At 38.3% G+C, this 26,019-nt stretch overlaps 2 protein-coding genes and 1 pseudogene across 3 annotated transcripts; 2 read left to right on the top strand and 1 right to left on the bottom strand.

Moving 5' to 3' along the window:
* Positions 1-3,491: 3,491 nt before the first annotated feature.
* PNN (pinin, desmosome associated protein) lies at positions 3,492-10,491 on the bottom strand. Its single transcript, XM_061159202.1, has 9 exons — positions 10,314-10,491; positions 9,588-9,659; positions 9,134-9,202; positions 8,540-8,612; positions 8,333-8,427; positions 8,098-8,173; positions 6,932-7,087; positions 6,717-6,855; positions 3,492-5,957 (listed from the first exon to the last, which is right to left on the bottom strand). The coding sequence occupies exons 1-9, from the start codon at positions 10,424-10,426 to the stop codon at positions 4,585-4,587; spliced, it is 2,166 nt and encodes a 721-aa protein (XP_061015185.1). The 5' UTR covers positions 10,427-10,491; the 3' UTR covers positions 3,492-4,584.
* A 3,584-nt stretch (positions 10,492-14,075) lies between these two features.
* On the top strand, positions 14,076-25,176 carry TRAPPC6B (trafficking protein particle complex subunit 6B). Of its 2 annotated transcripts, none has more exons than XM_061159200.1 (6): positions 14,076-14,447; positions 19,300-19,367; positions 20,303-20,420; positions 21,477-21,560; positions 23,226-23,319; positions 24,035-25,176. In XM_061159200.1, the coding sequence occupies exons 1-6, from the start codon at positions 14,367-14,369 to the stop codon at positions 24,064-24,066; spliced, it is 477 nt and encodes a 158-aa protein (XP_061015183.1). In that variant the 5' UTR covers positions 14,076-14,366; the 3' UTR covers positions 24,067-25,176. The 2 variants fall into 2 exon arrangements, with proteins under 2 accessions (XP_061015183.1, XP_061015184.1); XM_061159201.1 differs by lacking the exon at positions 14,076-14,447 and adding an exon at positions 14,504-14,566.
* Positions 21,285-21,416, top strand: LOC133068732 (U4 spliceosomal RNA; annotated as a pseudogene).
* Positions 25,177-26,019: the final 843 nt, after the last annotated feature.

The raw sequence follows: 26,019 nt of genomic DNA, 5'->3' as shown, positions 1-26,019 counted from the left end.
TTAGTTCCTTGTATATATTAAGCAGTTAAAGTTCAGGATTGATTACATATTATCAGGATTCCCTTTGACTCTGTCACCTTTGTGTCTGTTGTCTTTTGACCAGGTCTTTATCTCTCTTACTCTTGGATCAAATATATTTGATCACGTACAAAAAATTGCACAAAAACTTGAAACACCAGTAATGTTATCTTCATACAAAACAACTTTGCTCCTCTGAATCTCAGATAATAATCCAGTAAGGTTCATTCAGTCCCTTTGAAGACTAGTCTATTAATACTTCTGGTTCAACCTAGAGTATATAGTAACTTGGGGTTCCCAATCAAAGCCTGGGGCATGGGAGGCTTAAAAGGGCTCCCCTTTTTAGTGACCACTGAATCAAGGTTTTGTCTGCTTGGCACTTGATTCTGTACATCTGTTTTTCAGCTTCTTGGTAGCCTCTTCCAGAATAGGTCCTGGGGAAAAATAGCCTCAAACACCAAGCACCTCTTTGTTCTTCCTTTCTCAGATTTTGGCCCTGTAATTCTTTAGTACCTTGGTGGTTCTCTGAAGGTTTCAGATGTTTATATCTATACTTCTTTCTATATATATATACACAGACATACACATACATAAGTCACAGCTTTTCTAGTTCTCAGTGGGGAGATAGGTCCAATGTAACTACCTTAACTGGAAATGATACATTTCTTTTCCATCATGCTCTTACCCCATCACTGTCCTGAATCTGTTCTTTAAAAAATTTATTCTAATAGTTTAATTTTTGCTGTACAGCAAAGTGACTCAGTTGTTTTTTTTATACTTTTCCACTATACCACAGGATAGTGAATATATTTTCACTGTGCTACATATATATTAGGGCTTTGTTTTATTAAATTGTTCTTCTGAAGTTCACTAGTGACCTGTTGCTAAATTCAAGGGTTCTTACTCTTCATTAACCTATTTGCACCACTTGGCACATGATTATTACTTCCTCCTGGAAAGACTTCCTTCCCTGAACTTCAAAAACGCCCCTCTATTTCCCTATTTTTCTTTCTCCTTAGCTTCCCATTCTCTTTAAAAGCTGAAACACCCAGGACTCTCATTACAACTCTTCTTCTATTCTTACCCTTGGTGATCTTACCATGGATACCCTCAGAACTCTCGAATTTGTACTTCCAATAAAGCATCTCCTGAATCAACTTTCACTTCCAGTAAAATGTCTTGCTCCTTTTACTGCATACTGTCACTTGGATATCCAATAGGAATCTCAAACTAAATTCCTGACCCACTCACCTTCACTATTCTCAAATCTATTTATTCATCCTGATCTCTCCCATTTCAGTTACTAGCAATCCACTTCTAGTTGTGCAGGTAAAATCTTTAATCACCCCTGACTTCTCACAACATACTGTCCACAAGAAAGGAACTATCTTAAAAATATATCCAGAATCTGCTAACAACTTCTACTGCTACCACCAAATCACTACATTGTGCCTAATTATAGTAGCTCCTTAACAGTTTGTCACTGGCCTTGGTTCCATTTAGTCTTTCCTCAGCACAGTAGCCAAAGTAATTCTATTAAATCCTATCATTTAACCTCTTTGTTCAAAACTCTCTAATGACATGCCATAAACAAAAGCTAAAGAACTTAAGCCAGAATGTCTCCTTGGGTCCAGCTACAATGGCTGGTACATTTGAAACAGTTCATTGTTTTAAAGAAGCATATTTTAATGTGATAGGAGAGGCAAAGTGAGCTGGAAAGAAAAAGATCAAATCACACAAACATTAATTACCCATCATAATTTATTCATGATATTGCCTAAAACGAACAAGGCCATATCCAAGGTATCTGAATTACAGCAATGGGATTAAAAAAAAAAAAAAAATCACTCATGGAGTTTGAATTCTAATGGGACATATACAACATATCGAAGTACAATATAACTACATAACACTAAGTATTATGGAAGAAAATAAAGAGGATAGTAAGGGTGTTGTAACTTAAATAAGGTCCTGAAGTGGCAATGGGAAGTATGCTAGGTGAGACAAAGAGTAGTGTTTGAGATTTTCAGCTACCTCAGGTCTGCCAAGCTGCAGTCCTCCCCATTGACTTCTTACAGAAGCAAAGTCCAAACATGTAAACAGGCATCAGGTTTTCTGGGCTAAGTGCTTTAATGGCAGTATTTCAAGATGGGAAACTGATTTTACTTTTATTCAATGATTTAAAAAAAATGATCTAAAAAACTCATGTTAAGATACTGAACCCCAAACATGCTAGTGACTTGCTATTCTGAGGGCACTGGGCTACATTACTATCCCATGTAATCAACTGTCAATTCAGCAGCCTACGAACTCATTCAATTGCTGCATTAGTGCTTGGCTCTAAAACATGTGTATAATTACCAGAGTTCGATAGTGCAAAGACAAGCCCTAGACTGGATGCAGCTCATCGAAGACTACCATTTTCTAATTTCTGTGGCCATACCAAACGTTGGACTCTTAGAGCAGAGGGTTTTCTTAACAGCTTCTTAGATGTCTCTAATTAACAGAGCTCCAAACTAATTTCAGTCCTTGGTCAGTAAATGTACCCCTTTTACCCTTCTAAATTTTCCCATAAAAATAATTTCTAATAGGATTCCTGTATGTCTTTTTCCCCTAAGAAACTGTCACTACTTTTATTATACTCTAACATTTCTTGTATCTTTTTAAGGAACCAATTACACGATTCTCTAAACATAAATTCCTTAAAGTATCATTTACAAGGACAAAGCAAACCCCAATTTTAAAAATGAAATTTTCTCATTTATAAATGCATATCACTAAAAAGCTAACAATTAGAATTTTGTTTATATACATCATCAATATAGCTTAACCAAAATAAAATTGTTCTGCATATTCCAAAGATCTTTTCCTTTTTTCTCCTTATGCATTATAATCCCAAAATAATCTTCTGTATAAGCACCATGACAACAGTTCAAATTTTCTGGATAAAAATGAGTGAACAACATTTAATTCGTTTAAGATCGTAATACATGAAAGTATTTTAGATTCATCGAACAAGGATGCTTTAAGAAAAGAATCAGGTTGTCCTATGGTTATCCCTTTTAAGTGTTTACCAACCTTCCTCCCATAATGGCACACAAGAAAATAAAGCTTATACTGTATGCTGAAAAGCATTACAATTCCTCGGTAAAGTGACTGTTAGAAACAACTGGCCCAGGGATGCAGGTATCTAGCTTTGCAGCTTGAGAAGTTCTACACATTTACTATTTAATAACTGCTTCAAGAAAGTATTTTTTAAAAAGGTCTTTTACCATGTTCACTATCATTTACACAATGCTGGAAATGTGTTGACATTTTAACTCTTACCGTTTTCTTGTCAAGAAAAGGCATAATGAATATTCAAAATTAAGCCTAAAGCTACAGTCACAACAAAAAATTATGAACTCAAAGACCATCTGCAATTTAAGCGCTCTCTTGTATAAAGCATCAAAAAGTTAATACAAGTACTAGTCTTAAGCAGTCACACAAGTCTAAGCCACATTTATTTGCACATGTATAGTAATGGGCAACAGATACTCCAAATTCATACAAATTTATAAAACAACAAATAATCATTTGGTACCACTTGCGTGTTATCTTGCTTACAGATTCAAGTGTAGATGAAGTTCCTTCATTTTGTAAACTTTCACACAAATACTTAAACAAAAATTCTTGAAAACACATATTGGCATGTTTCAGATAGGGCCAACACAAAAGTTAAGACAAGACCACAAACTTAAAATCCAAGTTTAGAATATACTTTTCTACCTCCCTCCCCTAGAAAGTGATTATTTTCTTTAACAGATGTATATGCCGTATCACAGAAGTAACCATGGAGACAAAAGATGCTCCCATAATCATAAAGAAAATGCCAGTCATACTGTTTTATCTACCAAATATATGGTTTAAATATGAGAAAACAGGAAAAATGGGGAAATGCTTAGATTAAAATAACAAGAGAGATTAGAAAGATGTGGTAAGTGATTCTGAAGGGCAACAAACTATGTTCCCATCAGAGCCGGAAAGTTCTGACTTTGACAACTCAAAATAATTGTCTAAGGCAAATAAATGTGAGGAAACCTTCAAAAACATTCTAATCACGTTTAGTATCTAGTGATAAAAGCTGAAAATGGTATCAAGAGGGTATTTATTATACAAGCGTCAACGAGGACATCCCAAAGCTAATGAAAGAAATGCACATTTATTTCTACAAAAGCAATGTATGATACAGAAGGGAACAGACTTAAAGATTTACCTATTAAAATATACAGATTCTTACTGAAGAGTATAGGATATTTAAAAAAGATGACAAGGGATGTTAATCTTTTTTTATTATTATTGTTTTTACATATTTTGGAACCTCACATAATTTTGATAAATAACTCTTACAAAATTATGCAAAAGTACAAGAATGTCTGGTAAACAAACAGTCTGTATTTTCCAAAAAATTTTTTACAACATGCAATTCTTAAGGCAGCATTCTCCTTACAAGGAAAGGTAATCCTTTTAACTCATCAAGAAATCTTCTGCTGCAAAGAATAGGCTAAGAAAGCCTGGCTTCTTCCATTAACGCCTCTTGTCTTTCCTGTCTGATTTTCGGTCTCTTTCACTTCTTGAAGATCTTTTGCCTGATCGACTACTCTCTGATATAGACCTCTTTCTGTCAGACCGGGAATTCTTATCCTTTGACCCTTTCGCATCTCTACCACTACCTCCTTTTGAAGACTTGTGACTTCTTTCTAGTCCTGAAGCGTCCCTTCGCTTCCGATCCACGCTCCTCCTGTGCTTTCTATCCCTGTTATGTCCCCGGCCCCTACTCCGACTCCTACTCTCACTGCTGCTAGTCGTGCTGCTGCTGCTGTCTCTACTGCTGCTGCCGCTGGAACTGGAGCTGCTACTGGAACTACTGCGGCTGCTGCTGCTGCCACTGCTGGAACTGCTGCCGCTGCTGCTACTGGTTGAGCTGCTACTGGAACTACTGCTGCTACTGCTTCGACTTCTACTCTTGCTTGTCTTATTTCTAGCTCGACCTCTACTTCTGCTCCTAGTTTTGGTTTTGTTCTTGCTCTCTGAATGTACCGTCAGGACTGGCTCTGTCACCTCAGTGAGTTTTACAGACTCTACAAGAAACTCCTTCCTCTCAGGTGGCAAATGCCCTTGCTCCTGAACAACCTGAGGTGGTGGCTGTGAAACAGCTAACGGCAAATTCTCAGGCTGAGAGAGAGGCTGGGGCTGGAGTACTTGTTGGGGCTGAGACTGGGATTGAGGTTGAGACTGGGGCTGGGGCTGAGGCAGGGACTGAGGTTGAGCCATAGGCTCAGGTTGGGGCTCAGATTCTTTTTCTTCTTTTTCCTCGGGCTCATTTTCCATTTCTAGAGTACTAGCATTCTCTTTTGCAGGAGAAACAGATTTACATTCTTTATCTGGCTCAACTTCAAATTCCATTTCTGGCTCCAATTCTTTGCTAGTTTCATTTTCTGACGGTTCTATGCTTTCAACTTGATTGATTTCCATTACCTCCTGCTCAGCAATTACATTTTTGACACTCTCGACCATCTCTAGCACATCCATAACTTCTTCAGGCTGACTATCCTGCTGCTTCTCACTTTCCCTTACCTCAGTTTCCTCCTCCATCTTTACTTCCATTTCCTGTTTTTGTTCCTCCTCCTCCTGTTCCTTCTCTGCATCACTATGAACTATACCAATTTCCTTTTCCTCTTCCTCTCCTGCTTCCTCTATTTCTACATCATTGTGCTGATTACCTGTCTCCTCCAACTCTTCCTCTCGCTGAGCCACCTTACCCTCTTCTTGTTCCGACTTCTGTTCTTCATTACGCACCACCACCTGATGTTCTTTTTCCTTCATTGATTGTCTTCTAGGCCTAGCCTCCATTTTATTTATTTGTTCTGCAAATTCGATGCGTCTACCTTCAAATAAAGCTAAAGAATAAAAATTTACATGTGTAAAATTTACTAAGATTTAAAAAACTCAAAGTCATAATTTGACATCTGGTCACAGAATGTCATTGGAGTTTTATCTAAATGTCTTTTTTGTAAAGAGATGACAAGACTGATTATGTCAAGTAAGTAATTCCAAATTGATATAAGATGACAAAAGCAAACAACCACTGGAAACCTATACACTTTAAGAAATCAGTAGCAGGCAAAACTACATATTATCTAATTGATGGAAAAACAGGACTATCTTTTGCTATTTTACTGCAGACTAAATGAAAAAGAACAAAACTTCTTTTAAACAATCAATTTCATGGTATCATACCATGAATTAACTTTTCTGATCCCAAAAAGAGACAAATGAGCTAATCACAATCTTAGTAGTATCTACCCTTCCATGTATATACTTCTTCTATAGACTACATCAATCTTCACCTTTTTCTTGAATCATCAGCATTTGAACCTGGCTACTAAGGATGTCAAGCAAAACACGAGGTCAGCTCACACAAATGCTTTAGAAACAAACATGCATTAAGTACCACCTAATATGTTAAGTTTCCTGTACCTAATATCTGTCATGAAACAAATGATCCTGTACTCGAAACATGTTAGCACCTTAAGAATATCGTTCTAAAACATTAACGAATTGCAACTGCTACATGAAAGAAACAAACATGTATATATGTATGAATCTGTTACCTTACCCACCAAGGAAATTTCAAGGGACCTCTTCTTTATACTTACCATTCATTTTTCTCTGAGACTCCTCTATTAATTTTTGGGTAGCAGGACACATTCTTCCAGGAATATAGAACAAATGGGGCTTTGTTTTAGTTCTGATATATTTTATTATCTTGGCATTATGCTCATTCCATTCTTCTTGCTAAAGAAAAGATAAAAGGTCAGTGCTTTTGTCAACATGAAAGATTACCAATCTTAGAATTCCAAAATATACTCACCAGCTGCGCAAGCTCAACCTTCTGTTCCAAAAGTCGCAGTTCTGTCTGTTTAGCACGTCTCTCTTCAAACAGTTCTCTCCTCTCATTTTCAACCTGTTTTCTTTCTTCTTCTGCCTGCACTTCAAGTTTTTGTTCAATTTCCTGGCGTCTCTTTTGCTAAGGATAAACAATAACCTTTAAAAGCTTATTATGCACCCTGATGTGAAACACTGCAATTTTACTGATGTCTACAAACATGTGTCACATCTGCAATTCAGGACACCAGCTAATTCAAACTAGGCATCTGAAGCAGACTGCAGTTTCCCTTTCAGGAAATGGGGACTGAAGCCTTTTCATGTAAAAATTCTAAATTTTAAAGCTGCCAGCTGTAATATCAGTTACTATTCCATTCCAACACAATATATGAAAGAACTTAACCTAAAAGTTCACCTGAAAGAGAAGAGTACTGTCTTTATAGGTTATTTTCAGTTACTCTTTCCAAAGCAAAAAACTGGAGACAAGTGATATCCTAGAACAGACAATTAGTTCACTCTCTCTGAAATAAAACTTGATTAACTTCCTGTAACTGAATTGCTATCTCCCTTCTCCCCTGAGAAGCAGTAACTTGGTGTTCAACTCCAAGGACACAATTTTGTAGCTTTAGTAAAATAAAAACTTCCAGAAATAGGACAAATAAACTCAGGAGAGCAGGAAATATAATTTATGCTTCTGCTTCTAGAGTACCTCTGAGTGTGTTTTAGAATTTATAATTACTTAATAAATTACAATGATTAATAAGTTCAACTTGCTGTTTTAAAGAAAGTACTATAAGGCCTGAAGAAATGGAGAGACTTGGCCAAGACCTGAAAGTGAGACTGCTATAGAGCTGAAAACCTGAATCCAGATTCTCCTGAGTCAGATTAGGCTCAATGAACAACAAAGAAAAGTTCACTAAGTTACTTAGCAGCACCTCAGAAAGAACCAGTTAATAACAACTTGAGAAAGTTTTAAGTTTTTCCTTAGCTTTATTTTAGGCTGGCAATTAAATCTTTTTCCCTCCTTAGGAATATCAGTAATACACTTTATGAATCTTGCAATTAAATCTTAAGATTTTTTAAAACATTTAACACATAATTAACTACCTTGACAGCTTAATAAAGGAAGCAAAAGAAAAAGTGCATAAATACCCTTTCGGTAGCAACAGTGGATTCTTGTTTAAATTTCTGAAGGGTGCCCATCAACAAGCCAAATATTCGCCGGTTCCTAAAGAAAAGAAAAAATCCAGTTTCAAAAGGTTCTACTTCATTTGAGCCTGCCATGTCCTATAAGCAGCACAGTATACACTTGAACAATTCCTAAAATTTTCTTAAAATTGCATTATTTAACAAGAGTTATTTTCCTCCAGAAAGATACTCAAGATACCTTTGCTTTCCCTTTTCATCCATATTTTGATCCTGGATAAGGTCTCTCCGTGTGCGCTCTTTGGAGGTAGCTACAACTGAAGACTGCAAAGCTGGCTGCAGGAGAAAAGAAATCTCAGTAATCTAACATACCAGTAGCACTCTACTAAATGTAGCAAGGTGAAAATACTACATTCACCCTCTATGAAGTTCTTTTAATCTCAATTACCTTCTTAACATCATCATCCTCTGGGTCGCTTTCTTGGCGTGATTCTCGTCGAGTCCGACGCTCCCCTCCCAGCCTGACATAGGAAAGGGAATTTAAAAAGGCCAATTCAAACTTTGATTTCCTAGAGCTCTCAATCCAGTTAAGCTTTTGTAGTGTAAGACAGGAAAGTAACACAAACTGACTATTTCCTCAATCTTATTTTTCTCCTGACCTTTACTGTGCTTTCATTCTTTTTTAGTTCTATCAGTTTACTGCTACCAACCCATCTCCCTCCAATATCTATCCTGCATGCGTGCTCAGTCATGTAACCCCATGGACTGCAGCCTGCCAGGTTCCTCTGTCCATGGACTTTTCCAGGCAAGAATACTGGAGTGGGTTGCCATTTCCTTCTCCATGTGCTAAGATTTCTGTTACTGCCATGAAGAACTGAGTTTTCAGGGATACTGGCTGTCTCAGTTCAGTCAAATACCAAGTGAAAGACTCAGAGTAAGTGATACTACTCAATTCTAATACAACTCAATCCAACAATATTAAGTACTTATAGTCTACCTCATAAAATAAAGTATGCTTCCAGAATCATGTCCTCCAACATACCTACTGACTGCCCCTTCAAGGTCTCTCTGTTTGGCTGGGGGTCCTCCTCCACTATCTGAGAATCCACGCCTGCAATAAAAATGTCCAACATAAAGCACATGAAAATTAAGAAAAATGGTTATTTCTACTTAAGAAGATAATTTAGTTGCAATTATTAAAAACTCCTCTTCCAAATAAAGTAACCTCAAATGGACATTTACTTCAAGATGGATGTTTTTATAGCATTTCTCTTAGCTCTATGAGAATAAATTAAGTTTGCACATAACTGATATACTTACTATATTCTTCAATCTCTAGCTGTAAATGTAAATGAAATTAACTATAGAGAAAACTACAGCTAATCACAGCTTCAAACAAACCACTTTCCTTAACACTAACTCTAGCACGAAATTTGTTTAAACCGATTCATTAATTTAGTACAGTACCAATGTATTAAATTTTAAGGAAATCTTACCTCAGCAATAAACTACCACGTCCTCTACCTCCACCAGGACCAGAAAGGGCGAGCAATCTGGCTTGGATGGGCCTACAAAATATTTACAAATCAGTGCAACAATCGTTTCTAACAGCACCAAACACTTCAACGGGTGCGGTTCACCATCAAGAGAAAATAAACAGAAAAGTTCTAAGAAAAAGGTTTCAAATCCACGTGTTTGAAACACGGCAAGTGGCACTTTACTAACTGCCTCGTTTTCCCAAGATCAGTTTCACAGAAATGTATTTCTCTCAACACCACTACACGTTAACAGACCTGAGTCAGGTTCCAATTTCACCAACCCAAAGAAAGTTGCACGTGGGCAAGAGCCGGAGGGTGGGGCGGCGGACCGCGTCCCCGGAGGGTCCCAGGGCCAACCCTGAATCGGGTAGCCCGGGAAGGAGGAAGGCTTTGTGCTGCAGTTCCGGGCCTGCCGAGCCGAGGGCGGGAATCAGCAGTCCCGGCCTTCCCACAGGACGGGAGGCCATCCCGGTGCACCCAGGCTCCGCTCTCTTTCCTCACGCACCCAGGACTTAACGCTGAAGGCCTTGGAAATTCCCACCTCACAGAGAACAGGGTCCCACGGCTGCCCGGGAACAGGCCTCGATGTTCCAGTCTTCTCAGGGCTGACCGCCCTCCCCGCCCCCAATTCACCCCGGCTTCACGGCCGCCTCTGGGAACCAGCATCCCCCATCCACTCCTTACCTCACGTCATTCGGATCCCGCCCGGTGAGCTTGCGAATATTCTCATCCACATTCTTTAGGCTCTCTTTGGCCTTTTCTAGCTGCTCCTGCAAAGTTCTCACTGCGACCGCCATCTTCTCCCTGCAGCAGGCTTCGAGACTGCTCTATAGGCCGCGCTTGCCTGTGTCGCGCCGCAAGACGCCAGAGGACTGACAGCTGGGCTCAGCCAATGGCAAAAGGAGTTGTATTTCGGCCTCAACCACTCAGCAACCGGAAGGGGGAGAAACTGCCGGCCTTTGTGACTCTGGGCCAATGAAAAGTCAGGCAGGGGTCCCCTCCCTCCCCAGTTAGCTGCGGGTGGCTGGGCTCCGCTTCTAGCGCAGAGCCGGGGCGGGTTTGAGACTACTTGGGTCCTCGGAGGCGTGGGTTCGCGGCCCACCTCTTCTGGTGAGGAGAGCGGAGTCTTCCTGGTCCTTTTAACCTGTAGATGACGTGCCTCTTATCGTTTTACCACCTGATCCCCTCAGAGTAGGGTTCAGACGAGTCTATTTCCCCGTCTTCCCCCGGTAAATGATTTGATTAGGACAGGGTGCGGCCATTCCGTTGGTGCGCATGCCCAGAGAGGCGGTGGGCGGGGCGCAGACTTCTCTTGATTAGGTTAAACCTTAGAAAAGCGGAGGGAAGCGAGTGAAGAGGAAAAGTCATTCCTCCTAATAGCTAACAATTATTTTGTACTCTGTGAAACACTTTACGTGCATTATCCCCCACGAGCCAAAGGCTTGAATAAACTTGTTACTCAGGCTTGTTACTACTGATAAGGAAATTGAATCTGGAGATAATGTAACTGTCCTAGGTCACGCCGGTCCAGAATCACCTTATGATCAGACCAGTGCCAGATTGTACTACAAAAAAATGATGAGATCATGTGCAGGGTTATACTAAAAAAAAAGAAAGAAAGCGACGATAACGGGTATTAGCCTCTATACCTAGGTTGCAGCTGGTTGGTTCAAAATGGGTTCTGAAGAACAATGTTATGGATAATCTTTATGTTCTCATCCTTCACTCGTTAGCTAGGCATCGTGCACTAAGCTTAGCAGGCCAGCAGTATTTAATCCGAGTTACCATTAAATTCATCCAACAATCCTTAAAAGTTCTTGATCTGTTAATCTGGACTCTGGAAAAATCCTGGAACAAGATAGCTGTGGTTCCTGCTTCCACGAAGTCTGTAGGCTTTTCAGGGAGCAAAATGCTTCCTGTACTTTATGCATTTAACAGATATTTATGAAATGCCTACTATGTGCACTTGGCTAGTCACTGTACAATACAGATATCTGCCCACAAGGAGCTTGGTGATGGGACGAATGAGGAGACAGACAAAAGCATAAGTAAATTATAAAATGTGGTAGAAATGGGTTAAGTGCTATACAAAAAAAGAAAATGTAAAGCTGGGTAAGAAGGATGCGTGTGTGCTCAGTCGTGCCTTTGCAACGCTATGGCCTATAGCCCTAGGCCCCTCTGTCCATGAGAATCTCCAGGCAAGAATACTGGAGTGAATTGCCGTTCCCTCCTCCAGGGAGTCTTCCTGATCCAGGGATCTCCTGCATTGGCAGGCAGTTTCTTTACCACTAGCACCACCTGGGAAGCCAAGAAGGATGAGTCTTGATAAGTAATTAAATGATTCTGGGACTTCTTTGGTGGTGCAGTGGTTAAGACTCCTAAACTTCCACTGCAGGGGGCTCAGGTTTGATCCCTGGTTGGAGAACCAAAATTCTGCTTGCAGCTGTTGTATGGGGGGAAAAAATTACATGGTTCTGATTGTGAGCAATCACTGCAGATGGTGACTGCAGCCATGAAGTTAAAAGACGGTTGCTCCTTGGAAGAAAAGTTATGACCAATCTAGACAGTTTATTAAAAAGCAGACACACTACTTTCCCAACAAAGGTCCATCTAGTCAAGGCTATGGTTTTTCTAATAGTCATGTATGGATTTGGAACTATAAAGAAAGCTGAGCACAGAAGAATTGATACTTTTGAACTGTTGTGTTGGAGAAGACTCAGTCCCTTGGACAGCAAGGAGATCCAACCAGTCCATCCTAAAGGAAATCAGTCCTGAATATTCATTGGAAGGACTGATGCTGAAGCTGAAACTCCAATACTATGGCCACCTGATGCAAATAACTGAATCATTTGAAAAGATCCTGATGCTGGGAAAAATTGAAGGCAGAGGAGATGGTTGGATGGCTTCACCAACTCGATGGACATGAGTTTGAGTAAACTCCTTGAGTTGGTGATGGACAGGGAGGCCTGGCGTGCTGCAGTCCATGGGGTTGCAAAGAGTCAGACACAACTGAGCAACTGAACTGAACTGACTGTCAGCATGCTTAGTCTCATGGATCCTTACCACAATCCTGTGTAGTAGACAGTACTTGGAATCTGAGTGTGGTAATAGTGCCATGAAGTGTAACAGTGTTTCCATGGGAAGATGCTTTTAGAGTCAGCCAAAAAGGTAGGATCTAGTCCTACTTCCTTAGACTCTATTACTAACATCCTTGGGAAATTTAACAGTCTCATTTACGGGGGATAATCAGTAGAATGCCACGTCCAACATTTAGTAATGCTCAATAAATATTAGTTTCCCCTCCAGTCGCCGAAATATCCGAAGACACCGTTATTGTGGTTTAGGAAATAGACCTTAGTAAGACACCAATTTTTTTCCTAATCTTTGACCTTGCTGGTGGTGACAAGGGAGAATACAATTGGGACATAAAGGACCTGATTTCACAAATGGGAGATTTTAGTGCTGGAAAAATCAAGATTAAGATTACAAAATACTCTTCAAAATTAGTCTATTTTCAAAGGGTTTGTTGAAACATATGCTTGATTTTTTGTGTGGTTGAACAAACTGATTGAAACGTTAGAATGGACTTGTTTTAAAACAAAACAAACCCGCCTCTATTCCAATTATGGTACATGGTCTTAAATTTTGTGAAAGGATATGAAGAGTTGAAAGGTTAACAATTTGAGAAACTCAGCACTTTGAGGGAAGCAATGACTTCATTGGGCAAAAAATCTTTTCTGTAAGTTACTAAGAAAAGAACTAATCATAGGCGCAGCAACACGTTTAAGACAAAGTTTGCCAAATTTAAAATGTATATATGGTCTAACATTTGTATTTGCACGTCTGCAGCAGTTGTCCCACATCCGCCATAGATTCTTATATGAACTCCATCCCTTCAGTCGCATTTCTGAAGTCTTTTATTTGCATTTTCTGATTCAAATTTCCCTTTCTTGTCCCTTACTTCCAGTAAACTTCCTGGCGGCCAAAATGGCTCTAAATCTTACACCTAGGCTTATCCAAAATGGATTGGGATGATTTCTCAATATACCTAAAATTTATCAGTTCAGTTCAGTCCTCAGTTGTGTCTGACTCTGCGACCCCCATGCACTGCCGCACGTCAGGCTTCCCTGCCCATCACCAACCTAAAATTTATAGCCTGAAAACTGACGATTTATTCACTCCTTACAACTTTTCATATTTAGGAACATATAGCAGAAGTGGAAGCTTTTAATGAAGCTGTTAGACATTGTTGTGCCTAACATAACAAATTAACAGAGATGGCAGCGGGAGCTCTTCTCTTCTCTTACCAACTTTGCCACTTAGCACACGAAAAATCCTTCTTCCTATCGGCGCCAGCAGTTCACCCCGGGGAAGGAACTCTGTGACCATAGAGCTGGCGGAACGCCGGGGTAGAGGGGACCGGATGTTGTGTTTTCACCTCCCCGCCTAGGGGCCGGATCGGGTCTCCCCGGGCTGGGTTTGGTTCCCGTTGCTGTCAGACTCTCCCGTTCAGCCGCAGGGCCGAGTGGCCCTGGGGTGAGCTCGCCCCGGGACCAGACTCACTCCATTACCAGCCTTCAGGAAGCTGAGTGGATTCCTCGGTCTCCTAGCAACGAGGGCCCGGCCGCGGACTGAGCCAGCCGCGTAGCTTGTCCAAGCAGTTGGGGCGCTATCCAGAATCCCCAAGCCGGACCCAAACGGGAGCCGAAACCCCGAGCTTGGAGGAATAAGCAGGAAATGGCGGACGAGGCGTTGTTTTTGCTTCTGCATAACGAGATGGTGTCTGGAGTGTACAAGTCCGCGGAGCAGGGGGAGGTGGTGAGTGCTGCCACACGCCCTGACACTGCTTGTTTCCACTCAGTTCTTTCCTTCACCCCCTGTCCCATCGCATGCCACTCGTCGCCTCCCGAAGTGTAGACGAATTGGTACACTTTCAGGTATCCTAAGCCTTAGAACCTGTCAGCTGTCCAGTCTTGCATTCTTGTCTCTTTCGTATCTTCTACTCTGTGACACCTTTTTGTCCAGTCCCGTATCTGTGTCTGGCAGGCCACAGATTTTCTTAGTTTTGTCCCTTCCATGTGTTGTCCCTGCCCTGATTTGCGAAAGAGTTAACTGCTGATTTTGGCACCCCTACTTAATTACAGTGTCACTAACAGCACTTCCCAGTTGTCCACTGGACAGATCTCTCCTAGCCTGAGAATCCTGTCCCTCCCTCCACATCCCTAACCCTCACTAACACTCCAGGAAACTCAGAGAAAGAACGTTAATGAGATTTGAGGTCGAAGCAAAGGAAACTTTGCATGTGTTACTATGATTAGGAAACACAATGTAAAAAAATTTAGTGTGCATTATATGTCAGAGCTGGTCGCTGGGGATATAGTAATGAAGAAGCAAACAATGGCCCCATCCTCCTGGAGGTTACTTCTAATGTATGTGAGTCTTCATTCACTAATTGATTCATTTAGAAAATATGTTAAGTGTATTGTGGGCCTGACACTGTTAGATTAATAAGATGAAGTCCCTGCCTCAGAGTCATTGGGGAATGTGGTTCAGTGAATAGTTAACAGTATTTGGTGGTATGAAATAATGGAGTTGTAGGATTTCATAAATAAAGTATTCTAAAGTCATGCTCAGGTCAGAAGCTCTAGTTTCTATAATGCTGTTGATAAAGAGGGGTAGAAATTAAGGGCAGGTCAAGCATCCTAGGCAAAGGTAAAGTCATAGTGGAATGAAAGGTGTAGAGTATTTAAATATGCCTGAGCATTCACTGTGACTAGATTGAATAGGTGGAGAGTGAAAAGTATTGAAAGCTGAAGCTAGAAAGAGCCTTGTATGATTAAAAACATGGACCTTCTCAGTGGAGGATTTTTAAAAAGAATGACACAGTCCATTTGCATTTCAGAAAGACGAAAGTATTCTTTGGACTGGAGAGGGAAGCTCTTGTAGTGAGAAGCTTCCTTATTGTAGGAGTCCAGGCAGGAGATGATGAAGATCTGGATAAAGAGAAGAGGAGAGAACGGTTTGAGAGATAGGAGGCCGAATCTCTAAGACGTGATAAGGTATAGGAATGAGAATTGAAAAGTATCCCCAGGTGTTTAGCTTGAGCTGCTGGGTTGGACGGAGAAGGAATAAAGAAGAGGCGAAGATACTGAATTATTTTGGATTGGTTGAATTTGTGGTACCTTAGGACGTCCAGGAAGAGTGGCTGTCAGTTTGTGAACTGTAAGAAGGATACTGTCTGTTTTAGGGGGCTGCAACAAAGATGCCAGAGTGATTTATAAACAACAGAAATTCATTTCTCACAGTTCTGAAGGCTGGGAAGTACAGTCAAGGCACCAGAAAATTCAGTGTCTGGTGAAAGCTGCTTCCTGGTTTATAGATAGTGGTGTTTTGGCTGTGTGCTCACATGGTAGAAGGGGACTAACTAGCTCTCTGAGGTATCTTTTATAAGGGCAGTAATGCTTTTCTTGAGGGCTCCACCCTCAAGACAGAATCATCTCCCAAGGCCCCTACCTCCTAATACCATCTGGGGGTTGGTATTTCAACATACAAATTTTGGGGAGATACAGTCAATCTATGGTATTAATTATGCATTAGAGATATTAAGAGGAAGATATCAGGAAGAGTATTGGAAATAAAGCAAATTTTATCTTTTTTTTTTTTTTGGCCACACCTTGCAGCATGCAAGATCTTAGTTCCTAGATTGAACTCACGCCCGCGGCAGTGAGTCCTAACCACAGAACCACCAGGGAATCCCACAAAGTCTATTATTCAGATTCATCAGTAATAAGAGATTTTTTCCAAATTACAAACTTTTGACTTTAACATCATTAACAACCAGTAGTTAATGTTTAGCATCTGTGCTGAGTGCTAGTGCTGAGTAGCAGACATTTGTGTTTGTGTAGAGTTAGCATTCCTTAAATCCTTTTCCCCAGAGAATAATTAGTAACACATCTCTTTTACTCTATTATCATAAAATCCCTGCTCCCTGCCCCACCACACATGCATCAGCTTGCTTGATTCTACTCTCTTCTACTTTCTTTCCCTCTTTCAGCTCTTGCCCAGGAAAACCTTTTTTAAAAATGTCCCCCCCCCAATGGGTTAGCCAAAATAAAACAAAACGGTTGTTCTAATCGTGACTGATAATTTTGAGAGATGTGCTAGTCCTATAAGAGAAAGGAAATCCAAAAGTTTTGAATCATTAAAAATAACTTTCTTTTCCTATTGCAGTTGTGTCTGGTGGGGAAAAAATTTTAAGTGCATATAAGCAAAAAGGATTTTTAAAAAGTTATGTAGTAGGCTTGATGATTAGAATCCATACTGGCATCTTGGTGTGTGAGGGTTTGGTAACGTCTCTACTTTGTGTGTGCTTCAAATTTTTCATAATAAAAAAATGTAAAAGAAAGACATAATTCTATCATTCAGAAATGGCCTTTATATATCTTTTTAGACGTGAAGTCATAAGTTTAAGTGAAATCAAGGAAAAGACTAATGTTCTCACACTTCAATAATTTTCCAACTGCACCAAAGAGGTATTAAATCTAATAATTGAATAACTGGACATTTAGCAATTTATTGGGAATAATTTTTTTTACATTAATGGATAAAATATTCCTAAGTTTTTCTTAAAAATTTGGTACTTACTAGTGAGCACTCACAGATGCCAAAGTGAATGAACATGTGGTAACATCAGAAGGTTTTCCTAGGGCTTAATTCAAGAGTTCATGTGATTCATAGTTAAGATTTGAGAATGTCTGCATGTAAGCATATTTCCTGCTTATCAATATATTCCTGGGTGATTCTACAAAGAGCATCATGATTTACAGGTCATTCTACCTGAGCATGTTTGGAAACGGGTGTGGAAATGAACAGAGTGGTGCTCTATGGTCCAGTGGAGAAACAACACAATTTGGTTTTTAGAAAGTCGATAGCATAAATACAGAAAATAAATCAAAAGAGAAAAAACTAGAGACAAGGAGGTCAGTTAGGAGGTTCTAACTGAAGACCAGGAGAGAAAGGTTAAGAGCTAATTTAAGCAGTCAGGAGAGAGAAGATGGACTTGGGGAAGCATGTAGATGATAGGCTCCACAGGACTGCAGTGTGTATGTAGGCTTGGCAGCACAGAGGTGAAGGAAATGGAAGTTTTCTGGTTGTTACGCTAACTAGATAGACGGTGGTGCCATTAGTGAGGTTAAAGAATTTTGGAGGCAGAGCAAGCTGAGGATGCTAAGATAATATCATTTTGAACATGCCGTATTTAAGGGGCCTGTGGGACCTCGGGGCTTCCCAAGTGGTAAAGAATCCACCTGCAATCCAAGAGACGCAGGAGACATGGGTTCGATCTCTGGGTTGGGAAGATCCCTTGGAGGAGGGCAATGGCAACCCACTCCAGTATTCTTGCCTGGAGAATCCCAGACAGAGGAGCCTGATGGGTGACAGTCAGCGGGGTTGCAAAGAGTTGGACATGACTGAGCATGCACACAATGGGACCGCTAGATGACTGTGTCTGCTAAAATCTGTACTAAAAATAAAGATTTAGTAGTCAGCCCTATTAGTGGAGTACTTAGAAGAAAGTTCAGCAGATAACGAGGCCTGTGGTGTTAATGGAAGACAAAGGCTTCAAAATATATAAAATTTCTTGCCCTCTTATTGCTGTATTCTAGTAGGTGGGGATGGAGGAACATGAACAGTATAAAATTAGTAACATGTATATTGGGTTAAATGGTGAAAGAAGTTCCTTGGAGACAAATTAAGCAGAGAAATCAGAGCATCAGTATCACTTTTGGAGGGCTTCTTAAAACACAGGTTACTGACCCATACGAACAGTTTCTGATTCACTGAATTGGGGGTGGGGTTACAGAATTTGCAATTTTTGCAAGTTCCCATGTGATGCCGATGTTGCTAGTCTTGGGACACACTTTGAGAATCATTAGGTAGTTTCTGAAGTGGAATGATACTGTAGTTTTAAAAGACTGAAATTGGCCTCATTGAGATGATGACTTATGAGTGAAGACCTAAAGCCAGTGAGGTGGTCATGTGAGTTATTTAGATGGAGAGCTGCCTAGAGCCTGCCTGGCATGTTTAAGGACAGCAAGGAAATCAGTGAAGCTGGATGGAGTGAGTGAAGAAGAGGAGGTGAGGTTAGAGAGGCACAGGAGTCTGGATTGTATAGGGCTCTGTAGGTCATCCAGAGGATTTTGAGAGTCTTTGACATAGGTGTTATTTAAAGACTTAAGAGTGGATGAGATTGTCAAAGGAAGAGTGAGGCAATTGCATGATTCCAGAAATAGGATGGTGGGGTCACCAACTAAGATATACTGGGAAATGGAAAGCTTGGGTGACTCTTAAGAGACATTTTGAAGCAGAACTTAGAACTTAGTGACAGCACAAAGGGAACGACAGAAAAAAGTCAAAAGCGATACCTTGACCTCAATTTTATAACGGAAAGAATAGTTGAAAATGGAAAAAGCCAGGGAAAGCAGGAAGAGTAATTGGGAAGAGGCTTTGGCATTTCTGAAAAGTAGTAACAGTTCTGTTTATCTTATTGCCTTATGAAAATTATTAAGAAAATTCAAATATGACCTGTAATTCACTTTTTCTCACAATGTTCAGTGAAATATTTACATTCTGGTATTCTAAAATTATTCAAAACTATTATTTTTTTAAATAGGAAAATGGACGCTGTATAACTAAACTGGAAAACATGGGGTTTCGAGTGGGACAAGGATTGATAGAAAGGTGAGCAGTATGGATTTGAAAATTTTCTTCCAGGTAGGTTATGAACAAAGATGATCCATTTCGAAAGATTGCATAAAACTTGAGATACTTTCATTTTAATTCCTAAATTTTATTTATTCTCTGTTCTTTATTCACAGATTGAAATTTCTTTTTAGGTCTGATGCTATTTTTAACTCAGTTATCCAACTTTCATGTTTCAAAATTTGAAGAAAATAAGTATTTGTTTAAAATTTTTTTCCTGAAAACTTTGATGTGCTGAAACAACTATCTAAAATCTTGTTGCATTTCCTACTTAAGCTCTAGTAGGTTCTTTATCCTAAATGGAATATGGTTTAAATGTGTACCTTAAGAGTCTGTTTATGCATGTGATCATCTTCAAACTTACAGATCAATTTCTTTTAGTATTCCTTTCTCACTATCTGAAATAACTGAACTCTGTTATATTTTCCTGATCTTCCCTCATGGCTCAGGTGGTAAAGAATCCACCTGCAATGCAGGAGATCTGGATTTGATCCCTGGATTGGGAAGATCCCCTGGAGAAGGAAATGGCAACCCACTCCAGTGTTCCTGCCTGGAATATCCCATGGACAGAGGAGCCTGGCAGGCTACACCATGGATCACAAGGAGTCGGACACAACTGAGCGACCTCTCTCTTTCATATTTTATATAACAGTACCATGATCATGCTCAGCTTTTTTTTTAAAAAAATGTGTCAGCTGTACCTAAAATTGTTTACTGTTAAGACTAATTTTAGCCCCATCATTATATAACAGCATGTGAATTCACTGAAATGGGAACTACGTTGCTTGGTGCTTATCACTTTATGACTGTCAGTAAATGTTCAGTGCTATTGTGGCATTTGGAAATTAGTGAATAATTTGTCCCTCCTTTCTCTGGATGAAAAGTACTGTATTACTTCTAGTTGATCTTTTTAGGTTTACAAAAGATACTGCAAGGTTCAAGGATGAGTTAGATATCATGAAGTTCATTTGTAAAGATTTTTGGACTACAGTATTCAAGAAGCAAATCGACAATTTAAGGACAAATCATCAGGTATTTAGATAAATTAAGGCCTATTTTTTAAAGTCCTTTATATTAATATAAATGTCCTATTTTAGTAACTTGTTATATAAAACTTAATTTCTCAGAAACTGAGGAATGTTTCTATGTTATTAATACATCATTACTTTTTTTTCTCTAATAGGGTATAGTGAATAAAGACAAGAGCAGTTATCTGTAATGACAGCTGTCCCTTTCTCTCAATAAAATTTTAAGTTTTAAAAAGTAGCAAATATCAGAATGATAAGTTTTAGGACTTGGTTCTTTCATTATTCTTACTTAGTGGTGGTAATATGCAGAACCATAGATATATCACATTTCTGTCTTTCAAATAATTCCTGAAGTCTCATTGTAATTCTTGCCTGTTCAGTTGCCATTGTATTTTTTTCTTAAAATATTTTGTTAATATAAAAGTTAATAGGAAAAAAAAAAGTTAATAGGTTGCATGAGAGATTATGCAAAAATTGACTTATAAAATTTTAGGAGATATTTAGAATATATTTGGCATTTACTAAAGTATACAAAATGAAAATAATGTTATCTCTTAGCTACCAGTAGAATTCATTTTTACAGATAACATCAGCCTTAACCTAAAAGTACTTGAAATGCTTATGTGAAAAAGTGACACTGATTATTGGCTTTCTAGGTATGAGTTAATTAGATATAGCTGCTAATTTCACCTAGAATGTATTTTTGATTCTTTCACACTAGACTGAATTCTTTAAGGATAGGAACTGTTTTATGTATCATTGTATCTTCAGTATCTTTAAAGCATTCAGTAAATATTAGTGTTATAAATGATGAACAGCTCTTCAACTTGAACACTGCAAAACTTCTTTGTATAAAGAAAATTTGACCAGCTTTGCGCAGTGGCAGTATCATAGCCAATGAGGTTTATCTGAGGCGCGATTATTGCTAATTGAAAAAAAAAAAAAGAAAATTTGACCAATGGAAGGGAAAGTTTTAATAACTTTTAAAAATTCTTAAATTGTTTTGAAGGGAAGAGTACAGATTACATTGACTTTGGATGTCTTTCTGTTTTCGGGACAGGGCATCTATGTACTTCAGGACAACAAATTTCGCCTGCTTACTCAAATGTCTGCAGGAAAACAGTATTTAGAACATGCATCAAAGGTACTTAATGGAATAAAAGATTGGTTTTTTTATTAAAAAAAAAATTCCATTTTTATTATGAAACAAGTAGAAATGTAGGGAAAAGTACAATGCTAATCACAGTAGACTTGAATTCAAAATGTTTTAAAATTGTTCCTTTTGCCTAAACATTTCTCTACGAAATACAAAGATATTTATCATATTGAAATAGTTTATATTAACTTGTAACTAAGTAGGCTTATGATGACCAATTCAAGAAACACTATCGTTTAAATGTCATTAAAAATGTAGATTAATGATGAGATAGTACTCAAATATAGTATGGATACATCAGAAAAAATACTCAAGCTTAAAAAACTGGTATTAGCTATACAAAATTATTCAACTCAAGAGTTCATATTTACAATCTCTGTCAGTAAATTAAAAAAATTTTTAATATAGTTAATATTTGTTTCTAAGAATATATGTCTTGTATTAAGTATATCTGCATTTCAGGGTTTCATGTATTATTTTTTCAGTCTCAAGTAGGAATCAATAAATAGGCCAGATGTATTACAGATTAAAATACATTGGGCAGTATGTAAAAGCTGCTTTTTATTTGTATAATTTGTCCACACCTAAATTAATCTAACACAAAGGCAGTTTGGTGTAGTGGGAAGAGTATGAACTTGGGACCAAATAAATCTAGATTTTAAGCTAACTCCACAACTTATAGATCCCCTCTGGACCTTAGTTTCCTTATTAATAAAATTGATTGTAACAGTATATTATAAACAATCTCTTAAGTTCTCTCCCAGTTTATAATTTCATGATTCTATATCTGATTACCTATCAGTACCAATTTATGTATATTATAAAATAATTTTTATATTATTCATACATATTGTTGAATATCATGCAACTCAAAAATGTAGATGATACCTTGGACTATTTGATTTTTGGTTCTCTTTTTGTGCTGTCTCTGCTATGGCTTAGTCCCATTTGCTTGTTTCCTTAACAGAGTTTCTCAACATTGGCACTTTGATCCTTTAAACTGGTTAAGTCTTTGTTGTGGCAGGCTATAAGTCTTGAACAAGATTCTTGACTTCAGAAACCAATTTTGATTGCATGGAATCATGTTAGTTAGCTTACAGAACTGATGGGAAGGCTCAGAAAACAGGCAAGGACCAGGGAAGGGGAATCTCCTGGTGGTTTAGTAGTTAGGATTTGCTGTGGCCGAGGTTCAGTCCCTGGTCAGGGAACTGTGATCCCACAAGCCATGCAACATGGTGTGGCCAAAATTAAAGAAGGAAAAAAAAGACACCATGGGAAGTTAAAGCAGCCAGATCGTTGCACAAGGAGAGTCTAGTTAGAATCCTTCAAGCAGCACTGACAGTAGACACAAACCACCTTTGCTGTCTCTAGAACAAATTCTAACCTGTTTCCAGCTTTTTCTGTCACTCATCGTAGATTCAGGGTCATGGACTGGGCCAGTGAGTTGACTGAGCTTAAGTCATGTGTCCATGTTTAGTTGCCAAGGAGCTGGGAAATCTAATAGCAAGAATTCTTGATAGTTTGAAAAATTATTACATAGCTTTTCCAAATAAGTGACTTATTAACATCAAGGTTTAACTAAATGTGATATTTATCAATACCTTTACTGTCTTAGTAAACCCTTAATACTTTTCACACTTTTGTTCCTTTTAGTATTTAGCTTTTACATGTGGCTTAATCAGAGGTGGCTTGTCAAACTTGGGGATAAAAAGTATTGTAACAGCTGAAGTATCTTCAATGCCTGCCTGTAAGTTGACTTCATATTTCTTAACAAATGTTTTTAGCAGTTATTTATCAGGTCTGGTGTTCTTTTTGTTTGTTTCTTGTTTTTGTTACTTAGAGGACATTTAAAATGCCAAAACCATTTCATTTTACTTTTGTCAATTTTAACATTTAATGTAGTTATATGTAGCATACTTATATTTATAGTCAATGATTTTAAAATTCATGAGAGACCATGATTTAAGAAAATGTGTTAAGGAAATGTAAATTTATAAGACAACTTAAAGGGTGACTCAATTTTTAAAGGAAAATTTTAAGATAGCAAATTTCCTTATAATGTTGAAGATTTTTTAAAAATTTTCTCAAATATATCTATTATATAAAGCTAGATAAAGCCAACTAGTCTTTTATCACTAAACTCCTTTTCAAAAATCTCTTTGCCACAGCTACTAACCAAGAATAAAATTGGATTGAGCATCACTCTATTTCCTTTCTATTCATAGTAACTAGCAATGAAATACCTAAAATATAGAAATCAGAGAAACAAAGGCATTCATTCACAAACCGGATAATCATGATAAAAATGAAATTGACTTTATCAAATAGTGTGAAGTGTGAAAAGTCATTTGATATAGCAAGTTTCTTGATTGAAACAACTTAATAAATAGAGCAGAAAATGGATGTTTAGACATGTTTACCTTTTACCTGAAATCAAAATGATTTTCATGTTTTCCTTTTAGGTAAATTTCAAGTGATGATACAGAAGCTATAGAACCTACTGAAATGCAAGGCTTTACTAGTGTAAAGAGATAAATTATTCCTGTATAAAATATTTCAGAAGGCAATGATTACATTGTTGGACATTTGTACTGATATAAGCTATTTGCTAACTTGTATAATGAAAGATGCACGCTTAAGCAGAGGAAGGTTGTATTTTATCAATTTAAGACAGACCTTAAAGCAAGTAGAGACATTCTACTATAACATACACTTTACTGAAACTATTTAGAATGAAAATCTAATTTCAAATAACTAAACACCAATGCAGGACCCTTATTTAAACATTTTTATTTGCTTAGAGTGATACGTATTTAACCAGAAATGGAGAAGCAAAACTCAGGGTTTGGTAAATTAGCATAAAGAAAAGTATGCACCAATCAGAATCATTTGTGTAAAAATGAACAAATTTTGGTTTATGAATTTGTTATTAAAAAAGCAAATAGTACACTAAATTTTAAACTTTATCTTATTGCTTATAATTTATTTCTATTAAGAGTTTCTATGCATGTATAAGGATTTCATTATATACATTGTGTGTTGTGTGTGATATATATTTAACTGCCTAAATTGCTTTAAAACTTTATTTTACTTTAATAGAATTCAGTTCTTGAAAGCTCCATTAATATAATAAAGTAAAATATAGATCTAGACAAAGTGGGATACAGATGTGAATTCAGTGACTCCAGAGCCAAAGAATAATAGGTATTTGAGGAAGGAATTGTTATACTTACTCCAGTTAGTCATGACTTTCCGTTTCTCTCTCCATATGTGGAAGTGCTGGTGAAGATTCTAACATCTGTACTTTTCCCCCTTACTTTTAGTCTTCCCCAAGGGCAGAGGGGTGGATGAATCGATAGTCACACCAGTATTCATGGGCCCGTAAGCTTCTGTGGGTTGAGGTCAGTGTTCATCTAGTGTATCTCTTACCTCTTCTTTCACATGATGATCATGAAAGGACAAGCATGGAGATGAAAGCTGTCATTATCGAGGATAGCAGGTGCAGACAGAAAGCACCTGAATGGTGCTCCTGAATTAACCAATCCTGGAACTGCTATACCTTTGGACTTTTTCTTTTATAATAAATTCCTTATATTGTTCAGTCTCCCTTTTGTGTATTTTGTTGTGTGTGTGCGCTCAGTTGTGTCTGACTCTTTGCGACCCCATAGACTAGTCGTAGCCCGCCAGGCTCCTCTGTCTATAGAATTCTCCAGGCAAGAATACTGGAGTTGAGTGCCATTTCCTTCTCCAGGAGATCTTCCCAATCCAGGGATTGAACCTGCATCTCTTGTGTTTCCTGCATTGGCAAGCAGGTTCTTTACCATTAGTGCCACCACCTGTAGCCAAAAAATAGGCCTGTCTTGGTAGAGGTGAGGCAAAAGTTAGGTTATACAAGAAACAGTCTGGGAATATTGAATTTTCTTTTTTCTATAGGGGGAGGGCAAGACAAAGGTTTACATTTAAAACAATAAAACCATAAGGTGCTAAAGACAATATGAGGTTCTATGATCTTGCAGTAGAGAAGGCCTTTTCAAGACTTGTAGAAAATCCCACTCCAGTATTCTTGCCTGGAGAATCCCATGGACAGAGGAGCCTGGTGGGCTACAGTCCATGGGGTCACACACACACAAAAAAAGACTTGTAGAAAATCAAATAAAGCCAAATAGTAGAAAAATAGCGTATCTTCAAGAAATGGTACTGGGAAAACTGAATACACATCCACGTGCAAAAGAATGGAATTGGACCCTTATACCATACACAAAAATCTACTGAAACTGTGTTAAAGACTCAAGACCTGAAACTTTAAAATTCCCAGAGGAAAACAGGGAAAGAGCTTTATAATATTGGTCTTAGCAATGGTTTCTTGGATTTGACACTGAAAGCACTGGCAACAAAAGCAAAAACAGACAAGTGAGACTATCAAACCAAAAAGCTGCCCAGCAAAAAA

This window comes from Dama dama, chromosome 13, assembly GCF_033118175.1.
Source record: "Dama dama isolate Ldn47 chromosome 13, ASM3311817v1, whole genome shotgun sequence".
Lineage (NCBI taxonomy): Eukaryota > Metazoa > Chordata > Mammalia > Artiodactyla > Cervidae > Dama > Dama dama.
Note: the sequence above shows the minus strand (reverse complement) of the source record. Positions and strands in the feature narration are given on the sequence as shown.

What these genes read in the sequence shown, in the direction of transcription:
- PNN (XM_061159202.1), bottom strand. Translation starts at nt 10,426, where the DNA reads ATGGCGGTCGCAGTGAGAACTTTGCAGGAGCAGCTAGAAAAGGCCAAA. An exon ending in AGGATGATGATGTTAAGAAG is followed by an intron (nt 8,428 to 8,539) that starts GTAATTGAGATT and finishes TTTCTCCTGCAG; the next exon opens with CCAGCTTTGCAGTCTTCAGT. An exon ending in AGGTTGAGCTTGCGCAGCTG is followed by an intron (nt 6,856 to 6,931) that starts GTGAGTATATTT and finishes TCTTTTCTTTAG; the next exon opens with CAAGAAGAATGGAATGAGCA.
- TRAPPC6B (XM_061159200.1), top strand. Translation starts at nt 14,367, where the DNA reads ATGGCGGACGAGGCGTTGTTTTTGCTTCTGCATAACGAGATGGTGTCT. An exon ending in GGACAAGGATTGATAGAAAG is followed by an intron (nt 19,368 to 20,302) that starts GTGAGCAGTATG and finishes TGATCTTTTTAG; the next exon opens with GTTTACAAAAGATACTGCAA. An exon ending in ATTTAAGGACAAATCATCAG is followed by an intron (nt 20,421 to 21,476) that starts GTATTTAGATAA and finishes TTTTCGGGACAG; the next exon opens with GGCATCTATGTACTTCAGGA.